Genomic DNA, 25928 nt, shown 5'->3' on the forward strand with positions numbered 1-25928 from the left:
TGGAACAACAAAGCACAATGTCACACCCACGTCATGATGCGTCTCTCATTCCAAACATCTGCACAATAAAAATAATAAAACATGGCATGGTGTGGAGTTACGTCATCCCAGGTGAGTGGATGCAGATGGTGCGAGGAGATTCTTAATCCTAACTATCCTCTAAATGACATTAACACACTTTTACACTACCCGGGGTCTTTCCCTGCCAAACCATTGGCCACCGTACACTCTATGCGGTTTTAAAAACCAAATTCCCATTGACCAAACTGTGGTGCTTCTCAATTTGGGGTCTCACTCCCCCGATTCATCTCCCTGTGCCCTTGCACAATTTCAGGGCTGAGTAGTGTAGCTCTCCCAGCAGGTCCACCTGCACACCTCCACCACTGCAGTTGCCACCCGAGCTTACCTAGCTCCTCACCCTAACCTATCTAATTGGGGAAGGCCCCTCCTGGCTCTGTCACCCCTTGGTGCCCTCTGGCACTGGGCTACCCGGGTCCGTCCTCCGGATCCTCGGGCCCCATCCACAACAACTCTACCGGCTCCCAGAGCCCACCTGCGGCCTCACCTGGCCGACATCCTCACAGTGGTGGAGTGCCCAAACCAACTACACACACTAACAGGCTACACGCCCAGCCATTTCCACGTCACTAATGCACCCATCCAAATACCATTCTTTCACCTCGCACCACAGATGCCAATATCCAACCACAATTTACCTGTACCCTCTACCTAACACTTAAACTACCCTCCCCGGGTATTCGTGATGGGGGTCCACTCTTCCCCCATTCACACCTCCGCACCATCCACTCCACTCCACAGTTTCCATCATACTCACTCCACGACCATCCATTCCAATACTCCATATTCTCCAGACCATTTATTCCATACAACCATTCTCCATACACCTGTCGTTGCACACGTGTGCAATCACACCTGGAGCCACCTGCACCCTCCTTCCTTCCTGGACCATTTAGGTCAACACACTCACATCACTATCACTCACTCAAACACTGCTCCATCCACCTGTTCAGTTGCACACCTGTACAATCTCACCTACAACTCACACTCACAATCACAATCATTTACTCATACCCTGCTCAATACACTTCCAATCCTCAAACACACGGCATCATCTCATCTAACTACTCCCCTCTGGAACTTGCGCTTCCCAGTCGTCCCTTTAAACTATTGCGCTCTCTCGTCATTATAATCCACACTTATCTACCTGCGTCCCCACTACAGGTATCATTGTAACTACCTAATCTTACCGTTACCTAAGGTCATCTTCTAGGTCCCTACACACTATATCCTAACCCTCCTGGGCTAGTTTTCACTGCCATAAACCCCATAACTAGTGCTCCTTTGCCCCCCGCTGTGAGAGATGGCAAAGTTGCCATCCCACCACATTGGGCATCTTCCACTATCAATTTTGCTCACCAAATTCCACCCAATCAAAAATTTTCCAATTACTGCCAATTCTATTCACTTTTCTAAATTTCGGATCAAAAACACTATCATCATCATCACGGTCCGCTTTATCTGAGCCTCGGTGCGTCGTCACATCATTAAACTCGGCTTCGCAAAGCCGAGCAATGAATTCGGGTGGTTTGGTCGCCTGCAGTTGGATCCGTCCGGCATTCACGACTCTGGGGAGGAGGCATGCTCGGACCGAGGTTCCACGCATCATCGCGGCTCGGTACCTTGCGGTCCCGGGCCCGATGACTGAGGCTCGCCCGGTCGGAACCCCATCCCTGGGAGGGGGCACCGTTCCGCTTCCTCCCACTCGCCCTTGAACCGGACCGGTCGCCTCGCCCGACAAGGCCCGGACTCGACCGTGCAGGGCGGGGCCAAGCCCGAATCGGCAACGATGCTTCGAAGAGAAGCGACGCAGCATCGATCCGCGCCGGGCCTTGCATCCAACAAAGCGCATCGCGCCCCGAGTGCTCGCATCAGCTATCCGTCGCCCTAAACGCTAACCCGTCCAATGTCGATGCTTTACTCGCATGCCCACACGCACACGCGACCCTTTTGACACTCACAAAACCCGGCGTTCCAACGCCGTCCGTACATTCCACACACTCCGTCCATTCCACCAACGCACTCCCTGTTACACACCACACCTCTCGCGCACACTCGCCGTTCGCACACTCCCTTAACACACCTCGCACACTCTCCCCACTCAGTACGTACTCCGTACCACTCACCATGGGCGTGCTCTCTTGCGTCCACCCACTAACGCGCTGAGATGTGCTCCCTCGCACTCGCGCCACAACCAACTCAGGTGTGCTTTCTCGCACACCCTCGCCGTTCATCCCATACGTGCATCCTCGCACCCGCTCCACCACCAACTCACTCCTCGTGTCACACTCCGTACACCCCGACGTGCATTCTCGCTCGCACTCGGTTTCACTCCCACACTTTATAACACACCCACTCGCCGACGCACACTTTTTCCTCACACGCGTGCCATTTCCACTCACACGGGACCCTTCACCAACGCCCGGGTGCCATATTGACCCCAATCGCGTGACAATTCTCTTCGCGCCAAACATCCTCCTGCAAAATCTCCCCGCACAATACACAGCACGACTCACCTGGGGGATTCCCTTCTCCACGCACACCTGCAAATCTTTATAAGGATTAGCAAGTACGGCATCAGGATGTGCATTCAGACTTTGAGCAATTTCCATTCCTTCCTCCGACTGTTGCTCTTCTACGTCTGTCGTTTCTTCAATTTTAATTCCCAGCACTTTTGCTTTCTCTTTATTCACCACGACGACCGCTGGCTTTAATAAAATTCCCTCTTCTACTTCAACGGTCGCCGGTTGCCCTTTACCCCGGGTCGCGATTTCTACCCCGGTCCAGTTACCCGTGCTTTTCTCCACTTCGCTCAACCAGTGCTCCTCGACCCGCTTTACCTCGTCATGCACCCTTGGGACCCTTTCGCTCAACCTGCGGTCTCTGTCCCTCTCCGCTTCCCTTACTTCATATGCGACTCTGTCCCTCGCCAGTCCCTCATTATCGGCCCTCATTTCGTTCGTTATTGCTTCAATTTGGTCCCCCATTTCTCCCATTTGGTCCCCCATTTCTCCCATTTTGGCTTCTAGCCCCATATTCGCCATTAGTATGGCTGCACTAATCTGCGCCACGAGGTCTCGCACATCAATTCCCCCTACTTGTGCAGCGGGCGCGGCTACCCCGTGCTCGTGCGAGCTGGCGTCTGATACCACGTGCGCGAGAGCGCCATTTTGTGCACCTGATACCTCCTCAACCACCTCCTCATTGCTCTCCTCCATTTCTTCCCTGTGGTCCTGTGTTACCCCTAACCCCTCTTCTAGCTCACCCACCTGCATCCGATCGCCTTGACTAGCCATGGCGCGATTTTCAAATTTAAGTTTTTATAAAACGAATTTCGGCCCACTCGTAATTTGAGCGCACTAAGCACTTCAGGTCCGTTCTCGCTCCTGGCACCAATTGTTACGGCCAATTGTACAATTGTGTCCAAAATTTGGGCTAAATAAATTTAGTCCCAGGTTCGAATCCCAACTCCTGACTACCAATTGTTACGGACCGCGGATAAGATGTTAATTTGCCGAGCGGATGGCGCCGCGGCCCTAACAGTTACCCCGACTAACCCGATTCCTGAACGTTGGCCAAAATCGCGCCACAGATATTCAATAGGGAAAAGACAAAGGCGACACGGATGTGAAGAAGAAGAAGAAGACAAAAAGGGTTTGCAATACGAATATAATTTATTTGCTATTTACAGGACCAAAGAAACCAAGGAAGAAGGAAGGATAATAAAATAATTTACAGAAGAACTCAGAGACACAGTGAAAATACTAGCTTATCTAACAGGCTTAACTTATTCCCTGGACAGAACAAACAAAGACGGACTCACACGGGGAATTGCAGAGTGGATTGGCTGGAAGGAGGTGGGTGGCTGGAGGGGGAGGAAGGCACGGAGCTGGCTGGAGCTTGATCCCGCACGGGACGTCGGGCTGGACCTCGACGGCCGCCGATGCCACCGATCCTGTCGTGTGCGCGGGATCACGGGTCGGAGCTGCTTGGTGGAGCCGACGCGCTGGTGGGGGGTCTGGCGTGACGGGTTCTCTCCTCTCTCTTTCTTAGTCCAACCCAGTCCAACAACTTCCTCTCTTGCTTAGTCCAACAACAACTTCCAGGCTTTTCGGTGTTCTGATCTCCTCCCTCCTCGACTCTCTCTGGGGGCCTCTGCCTCGGGTTATATAAGCCCCACCCTTGACCCTTTTGCGAACCTCCCCCAAACGTTCTCTCTCCGCCCTCTAAAGCCAACCCCTCGTTCTGGGTTGGTCGGCAAGGGCTGGTTCACTCCTCCCCTCTATGACGAGGTGGAGACACGCCCTTCTTCCCCGACCTTGCCTCGTGGCCAATGGTGGTTTTGGGGCGATTCGAGCTAGCCCCAGCCAAAGGGCAGCAATGGCGAATGAAGAAAACCGCCCAAAATGCAGTTGGCAATTGCAGCAAAGTGGACGGCAGATGAAATGCAGCAAAGTGGCTAAACCTGGCACTTCGAAGACGCCATTTCGGAGGGATCTACTTTATTTAATGCAGTGCAATGGAGTGTCAAATTAATGGAAGACAAATCCTTAGCCTAATACACATAATAAGGATTTAACTACTGAACATGGATATATGGTGTCCTTCGTGTATGCTTTATGGAATTAACTATGGGAACGCCCTTTGACCTTTATACAACACTGGAGTAAGGAGGGCGATATTTTTACAACAATTTACACAACAACAACAACAACAACAAAAAAAAATTCTCATATCCACAACAATAAATATATATACAGTCGTCCCTCGCTATATCGCGGTTCACTTTTCGCGGCTTCGGTACATCGCGGGTTTTTCTCGCTGGTATATGTAAAATTATATCGCGGATTTTTCGCTATATCGCGGGATTTTGCGGTATAAATGTATTTTTATATACTATTATTTTAAAAATTTTTGTGGTAAAATAAGCATTTTCTAGCCTAAAAAATTAAAAAACGTAAAAAAATAAGAAAAATACAGTAATTAAAACATATTACAAGAAATAAAATACTGTACATAGTGTACAGTAGAAGGGTAGACAAAGAGACAAAGAGTCGTGCGTATGGAAAACGCAGATGCGGCAGCTTCCACTTGCGCTAGTTACCCACGTAATGGGTAACTGTAATGCTCTTTCTGGCTGTGCAGTACATTCATCATCGTCATCACCTTCATCGTCATCAGTACTGCACAGCTAATTCATCATCATCTTCATCACGCAAGTTGTAGTATTGAAGAGCCGGGGCTCTTGCTTGATACGGACGAAATGACGGGCAAGACACAAACTCGTCCGAGAAGATATTTATTCTCAAAACCAACTCGGGAACACTGAAAAGCCCGTTTATCGGCCTGCATTATAAAGCACAACCAGAAACCGAAACCGAAAGCCACGCCTCTCAAGCGTGGCGTGCTTCGGTGGTCACGTGATCAACAGGTGTAGCTGATTATACCCGCACGCGCGGCACGCTTTGGTGGTCACGTGACCAGCCACTCTTGCGCCGCGGATCCCCGCCGGTGACGTCACCGGCTGGAGCAAGGAGATTCTGATGCTGGTCTTGCTTGGGGGACCCATGGGTAGCTACAGTATCTTCAATGGTGAGTACCCATTAGAATTTTATATGTTGTTAAAATTACGTATGTTTAAGAGTGTAAAAAGTGTTTAAGAGTATAGGAAGTGTTTATAAGAGTATGGGAAAGGTTAATAAGAGTGTGGGAAAGGTTAATAAGAGTGTGGGGAGGATCATAAAGCTTTAAAATATATATAAATAATAAAATAAAAATATGGTCGCTACTTCGCGGATTTTCGTCTATCGCGGGGGGTTCTGGAACGTAACCCCCGCGATAAACGAGGGATCACTGTATATATATATATATATATATATATATATATATATATATATATATATATATATATATATATATATATATATATATATATATTGTTGCGGATATGAGGATTGTATTTTTTTTATTGTGTGCTTTATTATTATTATTGCTTGAGTCTGGCCCCTCCTGCCTCCAGTGTTGTGTAATGGTTAAAAGGGCGTCCCGGTAGTTAATTCCATAAAGCATCCATTGAAGGACACTATAATACCCTTGTTCAGTCGTTTATATCCTTATTATCTGTTTTAGGGTAAGGCCTTGTCTTCCATTAGAATGACACTCCTTTGCACCAAGTGAAAAAGATAGATTCCCTTCATCCTTCATTCCCATTCCCAAAACCTCCATTTCCCCTTTTGTCAATTGCCATTCGCATTGCCAACTACAATTGCCGCCATTGAACATGTGCTTGGGTTGGGGAAGAAAGGCGTGCCCGCCCGTCGTCATCAAGGGCGGAGCCAGAGGGTCGCGCGACCAACCAGGGCCGAGGTGAGCACACCGATGGGCGTGTCCTGAAGGACGGCGGCTTAATCGCCGGAGGCGCTATAAAAGCGCGCGCGCAAGAGTGACCAGGGCTGAGCTGCGTGGTGAGGTGCAAAGAAAAGAGCTGGGTCGTCAGAGGAGAGCTGAGTAAAAGGGACAAGAGCAGAGCTGGGTTGTGAGGTCCAAGAGAGAGAAGGGAGATCATCCAGCAGCGATTCTTGTCCAAGAGAAGAGATCATCCAGCAGCGATTCTTGTTCAAAGGAGATCATCCAGGGAAGCACAAAGCCTGCTATTCGTCGCCTTGCTCGCCAGCAGCAGCATCCACAGCAGCAACAACACTCAACAGCCGCTTGGGGCCTGGACGGCGGTTTTGAGCAGGGCCGCGAAGGAACGGTGGCTGCCCAACGCGCCGATCGTGCTGCAGGACCCCATTGGACTTTCCTCTCCCTCCAGCCATCCACCTCCTGCCTTTGCATCCTTTTGTGTACGTGAGTTTGTTCTGTTTGTTCTGTCCTGGGGATTTAATTAAGCTTGTATAAGGAATTTGCACTGTGTCTCTAAAAAGCTTCTGTATATTATTTTCTTATCTTTCCTTCTCCTTGGTTATTTTGAGCCTGTACATAGTAAATAAATTTAGTAGTATTTTCAACCTTTTGCCTTCGTCTTCCTCTTCTTCACATCCGTGTCGTTTTAGTCTTTTCCATATTGAATAGCTGTGGCGCGATCCAGCCAACGTTCGGGAAGGGTGAGTCGGGAAAAACTGTTCGGCCGCGGCGCCTCCGCTCGGCAAACAACATCCTTAACCGCGGACCGTAACAATATATATATATATTGTTGCGGATCTCGGCGCCGGCCTTCTCCCCTTACCAAGGGGGGATTAGTCCCCTTGTCTTTGACTGACCAGGCGCGACCCGAGGCCTATGACGTCCTTTCCGGACAGCGCTAAATAGGGTTGTAGGACCAAATTCGCTATTACCTAAGTACTAGCGCTGCCCTGAAACGAGGAGATAAGCCTCGCACGAATCACGTGTGTTGGTGGATATGCCGAGCGGTAGCGAACACGTGATCCGAGCCATTATCAATTACTAGACCCTGATCCAAGCGGTTCTTATTCATGCCACGCTTACTCAATGGAGAAATCACAAAAGTGGTCGAATTCAGAACCAAAGGAATAACAAGATTTATTCACACTATTTACAATGATGAGAAGATGAAGAGACACAGTGCAATCCTTAAGAACAGTCTTAACTTACTCCCCAAGACAAACACGGGCCCGTCTCACACACAGACGCACTCACACGGGGCTTGCTGATGAAGGTCAGGTTGATGAACACCAGCGCGTCCAGGGATGGCTTCCGTGCAGCTCTCTCTCCGGTCCCCAGCTTGTACCGGGCAGATGGTAAGTAGAGACGACAGGAGCTCTCCGCGTGTCATTGGCGCACATGGGATAATACGGGGTGAACGGTAGGGTCTGGGCTCTGGCGGTTAACACTGGTGGCTATTGCCGCGTTCACTCACGTGGCTGCGTACGTAATAGGTGAATACAGTTCAAAGCCTTGAAGCGCTGACACAATGAAGTGCTCTCAATGCGCTCACCGTAAAAGTCCTTCCAGCCCTCTTCTCTGCGAGTCCTGGCAACGAGTCCTCTGGTAGCAAGTCCTCTCTCATAAGTCCTTTGAGTCCTTCGCTTCAGTCCTCTGGTAGCAAGTCCTCTCTCATAAGTCCTTTCAAGGGCTTTGTGCACTGGCTTTTATAGGCATGCCCCGCAAACCTTCTAGCACTTGCCAGATGCGCCTTACCACGCCCTGTCACGCCATGCCCTTAGAGCCCTGGTTGGCTGGTGGCCCTTACCGTCATCGCCTCTGACGCGCTCCTTGACGCCGCCCCACCCCGACCCCACGCTCCTCCCTCTTCTGCGGCCTACCTCGTGTTACTTGACTAGCGAGCAAACAAAGGGCAGCGAATGCTGCTGGCAGCCAAAGCGTAACAAACTGCTGCGGGTAGCCCAAAGCGCAACAAACTGAGGGATCAGCCAAATGGGGCACGGGATCAGTTATGCCCATAGGTGGAATTGGAGGGTGGACGCAAAATGAAAGGACCTAAACTCATGCCTTTACACAACGCAGATATTACTAGTGGAAATGGCTTATACTCACGCATACTATGACATAACTAATACTCTAAGTGGGCCTACGTGTTGCTCGTGGAGTAACTATGGGGGGCAAACCTTTAGCCTTTAATGATGTCATATGTACAAATCTCAAAACCATAGCAAATATATATATATATATATATATATATATATATGTATATATATATATGTATATATGTATATGTATATATATATATGTATATGTATATATATATATATATATATATATATATATATTTATATATTCACACATACATACGCATGCATATACTTACGCTAGCATTCGGGGTCTGCCTAGCAGGCACGTAAGACATCGGCCATGATAAAGCTCGCAGTGTTAAGTCTGGAAAAGTTCTGAGGAGATTGCAGCTAGCTCAATAGCGCAGTGGGCTGTTGACGAGTTATCAACGGAGGTCCGTGGTTCGAGCCCCGCATTGAGTCAGAATTTTTTCACACTTAGCCCCTCGCAGGAAATTGATACCTGTTTATAAAAATAAAATTATATATATATATGTGTGTGTGTGTGTATAAATATATGTATATGTATAATATTGTTATGTTGATGTGGTAGAGCAATATGTAGAGCAGATAGATCTGAGTAGGTAACATGCTTCGTGTGTCGCAGCAAGGAAAACTACCTGTAATAAGTTCATGTGTAGGCGTTTTGTCGGTTAAGATGTATACTTGTGAATCCACCAGGAGGTTTGAGTGATAAGTAGTGTAGGGATTAAAGAATAGCGCCCCTGTGTGTCCTCACCTGGTTAGCCAAACCTTTGTCCCTTTTGGCACTGCAGACCAACATAGACATTCCGACGGATCCTTAGCGCAACACTAAATAACACCCTTCCTTAGGAAGAAACCAGGCCAGGACACTGCCGCATGACCGCCGCCATTTACACCTCCGACAGGCCTATCCACCTCGAATAGCACGCGCTATGACACCAGGAGCAGGGAGTGGGAGTGACGCAGTGGGCGTGCACCTGGGCGAGCCGGCGAGTTGGTGGAGGAGACTGATTGGTTGGCAGCGCGCCAAGGCTGACGTCACGAAGAGGGCGATATTAGCGAGCGCCGAACGCCATTGGAGAGAGTTGGACTTTTCGTGGAGAGAGTTGAGTTCGCAGAGGCGAGGACTTTAGTTCGTTTGAGCAGTTGGGTTTTGAGAAGCGAGTTGGAAGAACGAGAGTGAGTGAGTTGGCCAAGAGAGATTCCTGGGAGATTCCTGGCAGATTCCTGGCCCTGTTAGTTTCTAGTGGCGCTCGGTCTTCTTCGTCTTGCCTAGCCCGAGTGGAGTTAGGGTTAGGGTTGTTAGGGCTTGTGCAAGAGAACTTTTTTTTCTTTAATCCAATATGGCTGCCAGACCACGTGAGCGATGACATCATAAATTTATATTCTCTAATAAAATTGTTGTGTAGATGACACTGAAGAAATTTCAAACTGATCAGACTAAACGTTGTCCATGTCGAATTATGATGTCACAACTAAGGTACCAATGATGTCATCATTAAGAAATCCTATTCCCCATGTAGAGTTATTTCCAATGAGCCACGTTTTAATTTTTTCCACGGAGCGGTTTCGGAGATATAGAAGTGCAACGTTTTTTTTCCAAGATAGCGCCTGTACAACGTGGCCTATGACGTCATAATTATCATTAATACATTATACAGGAGGAGGTGCTCATATGGTGAAAATTTTGTGTCCATCAGACCAACAGTTGCAGAGAAAAATAAAATCATACTGATCGGATGAAGCGTTGTACTTGTCGAACATTGACATAACAAAGGCACCGGTGACATCACCATTAACGTAGCTTATTCCCCATGGGGAGTACTGGACAACGAGCCTTGTTTCAATTTTTTCCATTGAGTGGTTTCGAAGATATAGCGGTGTAATATTTTTCCAATATGGCGTATGTACCACGTGACCTATGACGTCATAATTATGAATAAAAATATTCTACAGGAAGAGGTGCTCCTATGGTAACATTTTGTGGCAATCGGACTAACATTTGCCGAGAAAATGAATTTTTTAAATGCAGACACTCACGCATGCACTCCACATGTACGAAACCAATCGCCTAACCCTGCTTTTCACTTTGCGAGCGCAGAGTAAAAACAATAACTGGAGAATTGGATGGAGGTTTAAGCTCACCTGTAATTGAGTAGACCTGTGTTTGCATCCTTTTTCAGATTGGGAGGGGAGCAGACAATGGAAGCCTAAATTAAAGAACAAACGCAGGAAGCAGGAAGGACGTGAACGGAAGCAGGAAGGAACAAGAGAGCAGGACGTGAAAACACCTGAGCTGATACCATGTGGACCCATATAACCGAGGCAAAGTTGAGGTTGGTCAAACCGTTCTTCAATGGGGCCTTCCAATGAGGCTGCCCTTTCTGGAGCAGTCAATCCGTCCTTAACTTTCCTCCCACCATCCGAGGTGCCACGAATATCTTTCACTTTTCATGACGTCAGGTATTCAAGCTCTTACCTGGGAAGTCCCCTCATTGCACGTTTCTGAGTCAAAAGTCCAAAGCCCTCCTCAAAACCGGAACAAACCATCACCATCCTCCTGTCTCTTCCGCCCACATCCAATCACAGGGCCTCAAATCTTGGGTTAAACCACGCAAGTCAAACTCGGGGGTTGGATGTGGAAGGGGTGGGTGAAAAAGAAGAGGTCACAGACCATACCAGGTACCCCTCCCTCTTGACCCCTTCAGACTACATAGACCCTTTAGAGTTTAGACCATATGGATCCCATTAGACCCTAAAACTAATGTGCAATCTCCATCCACCCCGAGGGTAGATGCCCTGCTAGTTTGAACATATTTTGGATATTGGGTCACTGAATTGGTTCACTAAAATCAAAAGCTAGATGCCAATTGTTTTTGAGGTCAAAGGGTCAAATGTCAAGGTCACATAAATCATCAATTTGCATCCTATTGATTTGAAATTTATTCGACATCCGACTTATTTACGGTTTTGGCATGTCAACGGTTTCCATGACAACAATTTCACCCCATTATATTCAAATGGAACTTTTTGTGATTTTTATTATTATTGCCATACCTCAATAGTTTTTCAATATGTCAAATTGAAATTTACACAGCCTGTTTGTACATTTGTGGACTGAGTATATGTGTAAACTTGGTCAAAATGACTCAAAGGTCAAAGTCAAGGCCATCCAAAACATGGACAACTAGATGGTATTCATAGAATACTTACCGTGCGCAGTCAACTTGTTGCGAGCCAACTCTTCTGTTTTTGAACATTGCTTTTCTTTGATCCAATATGGCTGCCAGACCACGTGAGCGATGACATCATAAATTTATATTCTTTAATATAATTGTTGCATAGATCACGCTCAATACATTTCAAACTGATCAGACTAAGCATTGTCCCTGCCAAATTATGACGTCATAATTATGGCACAAATGACGTCATCATTAACAACACCTATTCCCCATATGGAGTTATTTACAATGGGCCAAGTTTAAATTTTTTCCATGCAGCGGTTTTGGAGATATAGAGGTGCAACATTTTTCGGTTTTTCCAAGATGATGCCTGTACCACATGACCTATGACGTCATGATTATCAATAAAATATTCTAAAGGAGGAGGCCCTCCTATGGTGAAAATTTCGTGTCCATCAGACCAACAGTTGCTGAAAAAAAAATCATAATGATCGGATGTATAAGTATTGTATTTGTCGAATTATGACGTCATAACGAAGGCACCGATGACATCATCATTAAAATATCTTATTCCCCATGGGGAGTAGTTGACAAAGAGCCAGGTCTCAATTTTTTTCATTGAGTGGTTTCAGAGATATAGAGGTGCAAAGTTTTTCCAAGATGGCGCCTGTATCACGTGACTTATGACGTCATAATAATCATTACAATATTCTACATGCGGAGGCGCTCCTATGGTGAAAATTTCATGTCAATCGGGCCAACGGTTGCCGAAAAAATGAATTTTTTAAATGCAGACACGTACAGCACACGGCACACGGCACACGTATGCACCTGAATGCTTAACCCCGCTTGTCGCTTCGCGAGCGCAGGGTAACAACTAGTCGGCCATAGTCAGAAAAATTTATCAGCCAAATTTGTTTGTCATAATTTGCATATTGAGTCACTGAATTATGTAAAAATCAACAATCATCAATCATGCAAGACACTTGATAGGTCAAATTTTCGAAATTGCCAAATTGATGCTTCCATGGAAACTATTGTTTACTGTATTTGTATTTCATAAGTGGTGTGCAAGACATCTTTCTTGTTGCTGTTCGGGGGGTTTTTTTTTTGAACTTGTTTGTCTGTTTGAATTATATGCAATCCAAAATTGCTCGCGAGCGCAGGGTAAACTGGGTGTTTGGGTGTGTTTAAACACACTTTTTGAAGATGATTAACCAGGTGCTCATAACAAAAAAATCATATAAAGCCTTACCAAAAATGGCGGTCTGCCATCTTTGTCAGCCCACTGTGACATCGCTGGGTTCTTAAGCCGCCATTTTGTTTCGGCCTCTTAAGATTGTTCACTCACTAACAGGGAACGTGAGCTGGGTTTAAACCATCCTGAGACAGGTTTCCTGCATCGGTACTGTGGATACGTGTGGATATTTGGAAAGAGAAGGTCCTGGTGCATCCCGTAGGGAGCGGGTGTTTCTGGTTATCCAAACTAGCTTCGGACTTCAACTCCCCATTCACAATCTCGTGAGATATGTTCCACGGAAAATTCCATGGAATTGCCATGCTCAAGTGATTGTGGGTAGCCTAATTGGGTTAACAAATTATCCAAAATTAATTATCCACTTCATGATACAACAAACAACAACAAAGTTGAAATTAAATAATGATGAAACAAAGTTAAATTCACAATCTCATGAGATTCTTTCATCACGATATGTGACAGAGGGACCGACATACAGACTAGGGAGTCATCAGCAAAGGGCGGACTTTCCTTTACCACGCTGGGCTTTAAATCAAAAAATCACCGCTCGGTTATTTGAGGCCACGTCCCACGTGTACACGGTTTAGAGACAACGACAACACGTTTATTGGAGTACTAATAAAAAGCCCGTCAAAAATGACAAGTTGGAACAGTTCATTTGACGGTGCAGCCTCGTGAGCATGCCAAAGTCTGAAGCCTCGGCCTAGTGTCAGGTGTGCTTATATCTTCTTTATTTATTAGATATCCTACGGACGTAAATGAACACTTGTTTTACTCTGCGCGTGTTGCACATCACATGCAGTGAATTTCACGTCCCTGTACCTTGTATTTATTGTTTTTTAAAAAAACGCTTTTCTGCACCACCCCTGAGGCTCAGTTTACAAGCCATCGTCTACAATTCCAATAGAAGAGACATAATTACCCTTTTATGGAAAATCTTTTTCGAGTTTGTTTTATCCTCATAAATAGACCGTAGTGAACACACATTCGTGTTAAAAGATCGGCCTTTAAAACCTAGCCTTGTGAAGTGGGACAGACATCTGTACAAACACACAAACTGACATTATGTTTTATATGGTAGATGCTTTCATGTGTGACAATACATTTTATTAGGTCAAGGATACCAGAAGACAAAGTCTACTTCCTTTGAGAGCTTTATTACTACAACAAGCAAATATTAATCAAATGATCAATATGCACATAAGCACAAGGAAATGTTGTTTTTCAAATTTCTTTGACCCCAAAATAACTAACATGCAATGTTTTAAGTCATGTGATCAAAATTTTCATCGCTAATGGCACAAAATGAGGAAAATCATCATAAGGAACAGAACTGCGCAGAACCACTCAAACCAAACAACAAAGCGGGTTTGACGGAGTCACTGAAGTTCCCCTTGAACACATGCAGGACCTGAGAGTCCCCGAAAACTGTCAGCTCTCCCTTCTCACAGTCCAAGAACAAACCAAACTTTAGGGGACCCACATCCAAGGATAGTTGAGTCTTAACATTGTTGTGCATTACAATGTAGTCGTTAAACCATTTGCATATACACCAAGACTCAGAATTCCATCCCAACCTGGTCTGCTTATTCCCCCCTTTCCGCCTCAAGTTGTTTAACGCGACTCCAACCGCGCAGTAGCGACTCTGACTCACATCGATCTCCCAGTAGTGACAGCCCGAGGAGTAACTATCAGTGGCAAGAACTTGATCCCAAAAATCAAACCGATCAGCGTGTTCTGAGTATGGTTGTTTGACCTCGGTTCGAGTTGCCATGCTGAGGTCCTCGGAGAGTATTATCCGTCGATGTGCGGAGTTTGGGTCCAGAGTCGGGTTCCGACCATCTGTGGACACAGTAAGAGACAAGCGCTTTTGTTCGACAAACAGAGAGTAAGAAGCATAAATACATACATCTCTAATAGATGTTTACATTGATTTCAAAAGTAGTGTGTAGACAGAGATTTTCCGTATAGGAATTTGTTTTGTCTTTGCTACTGCAGGCATCCTCATTTCCTTTTGGCTGGATCTTATCGCGCACTAGTCTTTGACCTGCACTAATCTTCGACCTGCCCTAATCTTCAACCTGCACTAATCTTCGACCTGCCCTAATCTTCGACTTGCCCTAATCTTCGACCTGCACTAATCTTCGGCCTGCACTAATCTTCGACCTGCACTAATCTTCGACCTGCACTAATCATCGACCTGCACTAATCTTCGACCTGCACTAATATTTGACCTGGACTAATTTTCGACCTGCACTAATCTTCGACCTGCACTGATCTTCGACCTGCACTAATCTTCGACCTGCACTAATCTTCGACCTGCCCTAATCTGCGACCTGCACTAATCTTCGACCTGCCCTAATCTGCGACCTGCACTAATCTGCGACATGCACTAATCTTCGACCTGCACTAATATTTGACCTGCACTAATCTTCGACCTGCACTAATCTTCGACCTGCACTGATCTTCGACCTGCACTAATCTTCGACCTGCACTAATCTTCGACCTGCCCTAATCTGCGACCTGCACTAATCTGCGACATGCACTAATCTTCGACCTGCACTAATATTTGACCTGCACTAATCTTCGACCTGCACTAATCTTCGACCTGCACTGATCTTCGACTTGCACTAATCTTCGACCTGCACTAATCTTCGACCTGCCCTAATCTTCGACCTGCCCTAATCTTCGACCTGCACTAATCTTCGACCTGCCCAAATCTTCGACCTGCACTAATCTTCGACCTACACTAATCTTCGACCTGCACTAATCTTCGACCTGCCCTAATCTTCGACCTGCACTAATCTTCGATCTGCCCAAATCTTCAACCTGCCCAAATCTTCGACCTGCCCGAATCTTTGACCTGCCCTAATCTTCGACCTGCACTAATCTTCGACCTGCCCTAATCTTCGACCTGCACTAATCTTCGACCTGCACTAATCTTCGACCTGCACTAATCTTTGACCTGCACTAATCTTCGATCTGCCCTAATCTTCGACATGCACTCATCTTCGACCTGCACTAATCTTCTACCTGCCCTAATCTTCGACCTGCACTAATCTTCGATCTGCCCAAATCTTCAACATGCACTAATCTTCGACATGCACTAATCTTCGACCTGCACTAATCTTCGACCTGCCATAAATCTTCGACATGCACTAATCTTTGACCTGCACTGATCTTCGACTTGCACTAATCTTCGACCTGCACTAATCTTCGACCTGCCCTAATCTTCGACCTGCCCTAATCTTCGACCTGCACTAATCTTCGACCTGCCCTAATCTTCGACCTGCACTAATCTTCGACCTGCACTAATCTTCGAAAGTGTTACGTAGATCCGGCTCTTTCTTATGGTTGCCGTTACATTTTGTTTGAGCACAAGCAACGGGTTGGTGTTGTTGTTGTAGTATAGCCCCGGACAGTTCTCTTGAAACAAGCCGACGGCATGGAGACAGCCGATCGACCTCGCAGGAGCGACCCGGAGATCCTCCACATCCAGGATGGTCCTGCCTTCACAAAGTCAGCGCCACGGCAGAGTTCGAGAGAGAGAGAGAGAGAAAGAAAGAGAGAGACAAGAGGAGATGGGCCGGTCCATTCCAGTGAGCCGATTGGTTGAGCCGATTCATTGTTTGATTCCATTGGGCCGGACCGATCGGCACTCTCACCGTGACCACACTGCCCTGACAAATCTGGCTTGTGTTGTGTCTTGCGTTGGGTGGTACAACCAGCGCGAAGAGGCGTCCCCGATAGTTGTCAAGCAATGGGTTGTTTTGGATGGAGTTCTCCACTCGTGCCCTTCTCCTGAGTCTAGTGTACCGCAGGCAGGTTTTTGGGCCGACCATATTATTGGTTGACATCAATCATATCTTGGTGTTGGCTTAGCGGTTCGGGTGCCGGCTTGGGCTCCGAGGATCCTGGGTTCCGAATCCCGGTTGATTGCTGAATTAACGCCAGGGGGGTTGACTCAGCCTGTCATTCTTCCGAGGTCGGCAAATTGAGTACAAGTTCACTGGTAATTCCCTGTGTGTCGCAAGGGCGACGAACAGGGTTGGCGGCAGGAAGGGCATCCGGCCATAAAACATTGCTTCAAAAAGAGGACCAAGGTCCCCCAAAAAAGGCCAACCCCTGCTCTGCGTTAAATTATAGTATAGGGTTATCAGAAAAAAGAACCAAACTAGGACCTTGCAGTATAAATTCCTCGTTATACTTCATTCTCTTTTATTATCATCATCATCATCCTTTGTCCTTCTTCCATTTCCCATCACTTACAAAGGCTTCTCAAGCGGCTCTGCTCCATGTCATCCATTTCCAGCTCATTCGCCGGATGTTCTGTGCAAATGAATGAAGATGAACAAAAACTTCAAAACTTAGTCATTTCTACACAAGTGAAACAACAGCAGGAGGATTATGGTTAATTTAATTGGTTATTGGATAACATGTTTTGGAGACTCCACATCACTGAACTATAGGTCAACTACTCTTGAAGTCCAGCAATGGCAGACTCACTCTGTACATTATAAAGGAAAGTCTTCAATTGTGCATCTTGGTCAGGGAGCTTTTGGAATGTCCCTGTAACTGCTTGTGACATATACCTGGTGTAAGAGCTTTAAATCCTGAAAGAATTCATTTCGTGGAGGTGTATAAAAAATACAAAATTTTTAGTGCATTTTTAGTGCATCTTTTTAACTGCTGTACTATTGTCGAATCAGACAAACGATGATCCCGATCTACATCAATGTCGGATGCATGTCCTTGAAGGTTTTCATCTTCACTTGATTTCCTCTGCCACCGAGGTTGGACGTAGGATATATTTTCACCCCTGTCTGTCTGGTTTTTTGGGGGTTTTTTTTGTATACAAATCGAGGCTCCTGTAAGAGCTAACATTGATCACAAAAAAACAAACGGACACATAAGACGAAATAAAGGGAGCGGGAGACAAGATGGGGAGAGAGGGGAAGCACACAAGTACAACATTTGAGAGCATGGACATCGGGAGATCTGTGGGAGGGAGAGGGTTTGGGGGGAGGAGGCGTGGGAAGGGGGGTGAGGGTGGGAGAGGTAAAAAAAAAACACATGGACACAGCTAGGACTTCCAGGAAAGAAGTCGGTATTTGAGAAAAGTGTATCTGGGGTGAATTAACAGGTGTAGAAAAGATCAAGGTTTTGGATGGGGGAAGATAAGAGATGGTGGTGAACAGCTGGTTTAAAGACCTCGAGGGATCAGTGGGATTGAAGAGAGTGTGGGAGTTTGTTCCAGAGGCGGGAGAAAAGAGAAAAAAATTTTGAGCAGAATATCTCGACAAGTTGTGGACGGATTTGCACGAAATTTGGTGGAGATGTTGAGCATGTGACAAGGAAGAAATGATTAGATTTTGGTGAAGATCCGGATCTGGATCTTGATCTGAGAACTTTTAAGTGATTCTTTACCATTGAGTGATAGGACTAAAACCGATATATAGCACGATATCTCAAAAGGTTGGTGACGAATTGGGCTGAAATTTGGTGGAGAAGTTGTGTTTGTGACAAGGAAGAAATGATTAAATTTTGGTAAAGATCCGAATCCGATAGTGAAAACTTTTTTTTTTAATGATTCTTTGCCATTGAAAGATGGGGCCAAAACGATATATAGCACGATATTTAAAAAAGTTGTAAACTAATTGGGCTGAGATTTGGTGGAGAGGTTGTGTTTGTGACAAGATAGAAATGATTAAATTTTGGTAAAGATCCGAATCCGATAGTGAAAACTTTTTTTTAAATGATTCTTTGCCATTGAAAGATGGGGCCAAAACGATATATAGCACGATATTTAAAAAAGTTGTAAACTAATTGGGCTGAGATTTGGTGGAGAGGTTGTGTTTGTGACAAGGAAGAAATGATTAAATTTTGGTAAAGATCCGAATCTGATGGTTTAAAAATGTTTTTTCATGATTCTTTACCATTGAAAGATGGGGCCAAAAACTATATATAGCACGATATTTTAAAAAGTTGTGAACTAATTCGGTTGAAATTTGGTGGAGAAGTTGTGTTTGTGACAAGGAAGAAATGATTAAATTTTGGTAAAGATCCGAATCCGATAGTGAAAACTTTTTTTTTTAATGATTCTTTGCCATTGAAAGATGGGGCCAAAACGATATATAGCACGATATTTAAAAAAGTTGTAAACTAATTGGGCTGAGATTTGGTGGAGAGGTTGTGTTTGTGACAAGATAGAAATGATTAAATTTTGGTAAAGATCCGAATCCGATAGTGAAAACTTTTTTTTTTAATGATTCTTTGCCATTGAAAGATGGGGCCAAAACGATATATAGCACGATATTTAAAAAAGTTGTAAACTAATTGGGCTGAGATTTGGTGGAGAGGTTGTGTTTGTGACAAGATAGAAATGATTAAATTTTGGTAAAGATCCGAATCCGATAGTGAAAACTTTTTTTTAAATGATTCTTTGCCATTGAAAGATGGGGCCAAAACGATATATAGCACGATATTTAAAAAAGTTGTAAACTAATTGGGCTGAGATTTGGTGGAGAGGTTGTGTTTGTGACAAGATAGAAATGATTAAATTTTGGTAAAGATCCGAATCTGATGGTTTAAAAATGTTTTTTCATGATTCTTTACCATTGAAAGATGGGGCCAAAAACTATATATAGCACGATATTTTAAAAAGTTGTGAACTAATTCGGTTGAAATTTGGCGGAGAGGTTGTGTTTGTGACAAGGAAGAAATGATTAAATTTTGGTAAAGATCCGAATCCGATAGTGAAAACTTTTTTTTTTAATGATTCTTTGCCATTGAAAGATGGGGCCAAAACGATATATAGCACGATATTTAAAAAAGTTGTAAACTAATTGGGCTGAGATTTGGTGGAGAGGTTGTGTTTGTGACAAGATAGAAATGATTAAATTTTGGTAAAGATCCGAATCCGATAGTGAAAACTTTTTTTTAAATGATTCTTTGCCATTGAAAGATGGGGCCAAAACGATATATAGCACGATATTTAAAAAAGTTGTAAACTAATTGGGCTGAGATTTGGTGGAGAGGTTGTGTTTGTGACAAGATAGAAATGATTAAATTTTGGTAAAGATCCGAATCTGATGGTTTAAAAATGTTTTTTCATGATTCTTTACCATTGAAAGATGGGGCCAAAAACTATATATAGCACGATATTTTAAAAAGTTGTGAACTAATTCGGTTGAAATTTGGCGGAGAGGTTGTGTTTGTGACAAGGAAGAAATGATTAAATTTTGGTAAAGATCCGAATCCGATAGTGAAAACTTTTTTTTTTAATGATTCTTTGCCATTGAAAGATGGGGCCAAAACGATATATAGCACGATATTTAAAAAAGTTGTAAACTAATTGGGCTGAGATTTGGTGGAGAGGTTGTGTTTGTGACAAGATAGAAATGATTAAATTTTGGTAAAGATCCGAATCCGATAGTGAAAACTTTTTTTTAAATGATTCTTTGCCATTGAAAGATGGGGCCAAAACGATATATAGCACGATATTTAAAAAAGTTGTAAACTAATTGGGCTGAGATTTGGTGGAGAGGTTGTGTTTGTGACAAGATAGAAATGATTAAATTTTGGTAAAGATCCGAATCTGATGGTTTAAAAATGTTTTTTCATGATTCTTTACCATTGAAAGATGGGGCCAAAAACTATATATAGCACGATATTTTAAAAAGTTGTGAACTAATTCGGTTGAAATTTGGCGGAGAGGTTGTGTTTGTGACAAGGAAGAAATGATTAAATTTTGGTAAAGATCCGAATCCAGCTAAAAAAAATTTTAAATGAATCTTCACAATTGAAAGATGGGGCCAAAAACGATATATAGCACGATGTTTTAAAACGTTGTAAACTAATTGGGCTGAAATTTGGTGGAGAGGTTGTGTTTGTGACAAGGAAGAAATGATTAAATTTTGGTGAAGATCCGAATCCGATAGTTTAAAAAAAAGATTCATGATTCTTTACCATTGAAAGATGGGGCCAAAAACGATATATAGCACGATGTTTTAAAAAGTTGTGAACTAATTCGGTTGAAATTTGGCGGAGAGGTTGTGTTTGTGACAAGGAAGAAATGATTAAATTTTGGTAAAGATCCGAATCCAGCTAAAAAATTTTTTTAATGAATCTTCACAATTGAAAGATGGGGCCAAAAACGATATATAGCACGATGTTTTAAAACGTTGTAAACTAATTGGGCTGAAATTTGGTGGAGAGATTGTGTTTGTGACAAGGAAGAAATGATTAAATTTTGGTGAAGATCCGAATCCGATAGTTTCAAAAAAAAATTCATGATTCTTTACCATTGAAAGATGGGGCCAAAACGATATATCGCACGATATTTTAAAACGTTGTAAACTAATTGGGCTGAAATTTGGTGGAGAGGTTGTGTTTGTGACAAGATAGAAATGATTAAATTTTGGTAAAGATCCGAATCTGATGGTTTAAAAATGTTTTTTCATGATTCTTTACCATTGAAAGATGGGGCCAAAACGATATATAGCACGATATTTTAAAACGTTGTAAACTAATTGGGCTGAAATTTGGTGGAGAGGTGGTGTTTGTGACAAGATAGAAATGATTACATTTTGGTAAAGGTCCAAATCCGATAGTTAAAAATTTTTTTTAAAAAGTGTTTCTTTACCATTGAAAGATGGGGACAAAAAACAATATGAAGCATGATATTTCAAAACGTTGAATAAGAGTTCTGATCAAACTAGGTGGATGAGTTGGTTAGGTGACGATAACAAGCCGATTCGATTTTGGTTCGGGTGCAAATCCAGATTCGGCCTATCAGTGCGTCCAAAACGTATACTGATCCGACCTCTCAGATGTATGCGCTCTACCAAGTGCCTTTCTAGTTCAGCATTTTTTCGTTACCTTGCTGACTTATTCGACACTAAAAGAGAGAAACAAACAGACACAGGAGGATGTATGACCAACCAACAGAGGGAGACATCATCAAAGATAAATCCTACATCATTACATACTCGCCATTCACTCAGGAATGTCACATGGATATCTCCACGACTTAGGCAAATATATCCGATTGCAGATCCAATTGACCATGACACAGGACCAATATTGGGTGGGGGTCCATGGTCACGTCCTGTGAAGATTTCCCCAAAGTGGTTAAATAACTTTATTTTGGGGATTATCAGATTATCAGATCAGACAAAGTCTAGCAACCAGTTATCATCACTCTTTCAGGTTCTTAGGCAGTTCCAAGAACGACCTTCAATAGCTTTGTTCGTAAACTTTGAATATCAGGCACGATGATATAACCACACGAAGCCGATGGGTCAAGCGGAACAGTCCAGAGCTGAACCTTCTGCCAACTCCTCTCAGAGACACTCACGATTTTGGAACGATCTTTGCGAAATAGATCGGAAGTTTACCGCTGATGATGCACTCTCTTTTACACCACCTTAATTAACACATTAAATTCATCATTTGGGACTGTTGTTTGTGTCCTTTATGACATCCCTAAAAACAGTAAATTTCCTGTTTGGAATGATTTTTAGGTCATCTCATTTCAATTTTTCGAAGAAATTACGTTATAAAATGGGCCGAGATGTCCGGATGTCTGTCCGTCCATACGGTCCTCCATTCATCCGATAACTTTTTGCTATTTTTGCTGCTCCTCCCTTTTCACCTGGCCGATTGTTCTGAAACTTGACACGTGGATGCAAGACAGTTTCTCGCACAATCGCTTGGGCTTCGATTTTTGGATTTCAGATCAGGGGGATGCTAAGAGGAGTTACCCTCCAAACTTCCGATCCCTACTGGTCCCTCATATACAGTCACGTGAAAAAGTAAGTACACCCCATGTAAAGTTTTGACTTTTTCAACATATTTCAACATACAGCTATTTGATCTTCATTTCAACAATATTGATAGATATAGGTGATATAATATAACAAATATCATGAAACATTTACATTTTGTAGTCCATTGTATAATTTAAATAAACATAAATGCAAATTTCGCATGTGGAAAAAGTAAGTACACCCTTGGTTCTAATAGGTGGTATTGCCCCCTTTGGCAGAAACAACCTCAAGTAGGCGTTTCTTATAACTGTCTACCAGTCTCTGACATCGACTGGGAGAAATTTTTGCCCACTCCTCCATGCAGAATTCTTTCATCTGTGCGATGTTTGAGGGGTTTCTTGCATGCACAGCTCGTTTCAAATCCCCCCACAACATATCGAAGGGATTTAGATCCGGGCTTTGACTTGGCCATTCCAGAACCCTCCATTTCTTTCTTTTCAGCCATTTCTTGGTGGATTTACTGGTATGTTTACGGTCATTGTCATGTTGCAAGGTCCACCTTCAGTTGAGCTTCAACTTTCCGACAGATGGCCTCACATTATCCTCAAGCACCCTTTGGTACAATGAAGAATTCATAGTGGATTCTATGATGGTGAGCTGCCCAGGCCCTGATGCAGCAAAGCTGCCCCAAACCATAATATTTCCACCACCATGCTTTACAGTTGGTATCAGGTTCTTGTGGTCAAATGCTGTCTTTGGTTTTTGCCAAACATGTCTTCTAGTACTGTGGCCAAATAGCTCTACCTTCGACTCATCTGTCCAGAGCACATTGTTCCAGAAGTGCTGGTCTTTGCCTAGGTGTTCATTGGCAAACTTTAGTCTTGCCCTGATGTTCTTTCTGGACAGCAAAGGTTTCCTCCTGGCACACCTCCCATGTAGATCAAATTTGTGCAGCCTCTTTGTAATCGTAGACTCGTGCACTTTGACATCACCAGTGGCAAGAGCTACCTGTAGGTCCCGTGATGACATTCTGGGGTTCTTAGAGGCTTCTTTCAGCATCTTGCGGTCTGCTCTCGGGCTGAATTTTCTGGGGCGGCCTGGCCTGAACAAGTTGGCAGTTGTTTGGAATCTTCTCCACTTGTAGATGATCTTCCGGACAGTCGAATGATTGATTTCCAATTGTTTGGAGATCTTTTTAAATCCCTTCCCAGACTCATAGACATCGATAACTTTCTTTCTGAAGGCTTCAGAGAGCTCTTTTGATCTCGGCATGGTGACGCCGCACACTTCAACAACAAAGGGCAAACCAAACGAAATGTCTGAGGTTTAAATAAGACAGGTTCCTCCAAGATCCTCTCTAACGATGTTCGAATCATTTGCACCTGAGCTGGTGCACTTGATTCTAATTTTAGGTATTTGAAGTAGTGATAAATGTAGGGGTGTACTAACTTTTTCCACATGCGAAATTTGCATTTATGTTTATTTAAATTATACAATGGACTACAAAATGTAAATGTTTCATGATATTTGTTATATTATATCACCTTTATCTATCAATATTGTTGAAATGAAGATCAAATAGCTGTATGTTGAAATATGTTGAAAAAGTCAAAACTTTACATGGGGTGTACTTACTTTTTCACGTGACTGTATGAACCGATTGCTCTGAAACCCGATACAGCCCTTCCGCTCAATGGCGCGCAGGATCGCTCAGTCTTACATTTTTCGATTTCGTATCAGGGGGGCTCCCAATGGGGCCCCAAAAAATTAGCAGACGTATGAACTACATCCTCAAGAGATGACTGTCAGCCCACTAGGGGCTATTTATTCCAATTCGGATCATGGAGGCTCCCAAGGTGGGTTACCCCCCAAACTTCAGATACCTACTTGTCCTTTATTTACCAACCGATTGCTCTGAAACCCGATACAGCCCTTCCACTCGATGGTCCACAGGATCGCTTGGTCTTAGATTTTTTTCAATTTCGTATTTGGGGGCTCCCAAGGGGAGTTCCTCCAAATCAGCTGGGGCCTGAACTACAACCTCAATAGATGACCAGCAGCCCACTTGGGATTATTTATCAATTTTATTTGACTGCCAGACTGATAGACTGAAGCAATTGCGTTACCGCTCATGCTTATGCGACTCAATTATTGAGTACTATTTGCCAAATTCAGAGCCAGAGACTGCTATGCTGCAGGTTTGTGTTCCGATTCGTGTTCTCCAGCTTTCAAAATAGAGAATTCAATTGTAATTCAGTTGTTCTTCAATCTACAGAAAACAAAATTAATATCCTTTTTGTCATAGCCATCATTGTACAATATTACTCAGTATGAACTTCATCAATCCTGAACCCAGCAACCGAGTTCACATTACATTACCTCTAGTGCAGAAGGAGTTTGTGAACAGCAGGAAGATCCTCCCCAGAGTGGAAAAATATGGAAAGACTCCTCTTTTTGTGACATTTATGAAGGACGTGATGGCATCACCTTGCGGAAGTCGAGTTTTGGCTCTGCGAGTTATCAATCTCTGTCAACGCACAAATAAACCTAAACCAGCACATTTTAACTACCTGGAAACTGAACCACTTGAATATGCTACATCTGTGCCTTCATAACTGATATGTCAGCAACCTGGGTGTTTGAAATGAAGCCAACACCAATTCTTTTTATGAATCGTTCAACATCATCCAGATCCGTTGGCATGTGCTATGACTTTGGATTTTGAAAACTCAGGATACTCACTCAGGTTTTTGGAAACTCAGGATTTTGAAAACTCAGATAAGGTAATTTGTAACCTTTCCCTTGTACTTTTATGTACAGGCTGTTCCAAAAAGACCTGGACAATTTTTTTTGTTAATATATTTAGGACCACAAATGATACAATGAATACCCTTTGTTTTATATGATATAGAAACTCATGAATATTTCTATATTTTCAGGTGTGTTGGTTTAATGTAAAAGAAAATGGCGACTCCACAGGAGAAATCTCAGTGCGTCGAATGGTTCATTGAGACGAGATCCGACATGCAAGTTCAGTGTAAGTTTGTACAAGGTATGGAAGGAATCCACCATCGCGGAATAGTATCAGAGAGTGGGACAAGAGGTTTAAGGAGACTGGAAGTTG

At 43.8% G+C, this 25928-nt stretch overlaps 1 protein-coding gene across 1 annotated transcript; it reads right to left on the reverse strand.

Moving 5' to 3' along the window:
* Positions 1–14177: 14177 nt before the first annotated feature.
* On the reverse strand, positions 14178–25507 carry LOC137419368 (E3 ubiquitin/ISG15 ligase TRIM25-like). Its single transcript, XM_068105449.2, has 4 exons — positions 25436–25507; positions 25184–25331; positions 17304–17363; positions 14178–14876 (listed from the first exon to the last, which is right to left on the reverse strand). Exons 1-4 carry the CDS (start codon positions 25505–25507, stop codon positions 14353–14355), a joined length of 804 nt encoding a protein of 267 aa, XP_067961550.2. The 3' UTR covers positions 14178–14352.
* Between the last annotated feature and the right edge of the window lie 421 nt (positions 25508–25928).

Source organism: Myxine glutinosa, chromosome 1 (genome assembly GCF_964187855.1).
Source record: "Myxine glutinosa chromosome 1, kmMyxGlut1.1, whole genome shotgun sequence".
Taxonomy (NCBI): domain Eukaryota; kingdom Metazoa; phylum Chordata; class Myxini; order Myxiniformes; family Myxinidae; genus Myxine; species Myxine glutinosa.

What these genes read in the sequence shown, in the direction of transcription:
- LOC137419368 (XM_068105449.2), bottom strand. Translation starts at nt 25,507, where the DNA reads ATGCCAACGGATCTGGATGATGTTGAACGATTCATAAAAAGAATTGGT. An exon ending in GCTTCATTTCAAACACCCAG is followed by an intron (nt 25,332 to 25,435) that starts GTTGCTGACATA and finishes GTGCGTTGACAG; the next exon opens with AGATTGATAACTCGCAGAGC. An exon ending in AAACTCCTTCTGCACTAGAG is followed by an intron (nt 17,364 to 25,183) that starts GTAATGTAATGT and finishes TCATTTGCACAG; the next exon opens with AACATCCGGCGAATGAGCTG.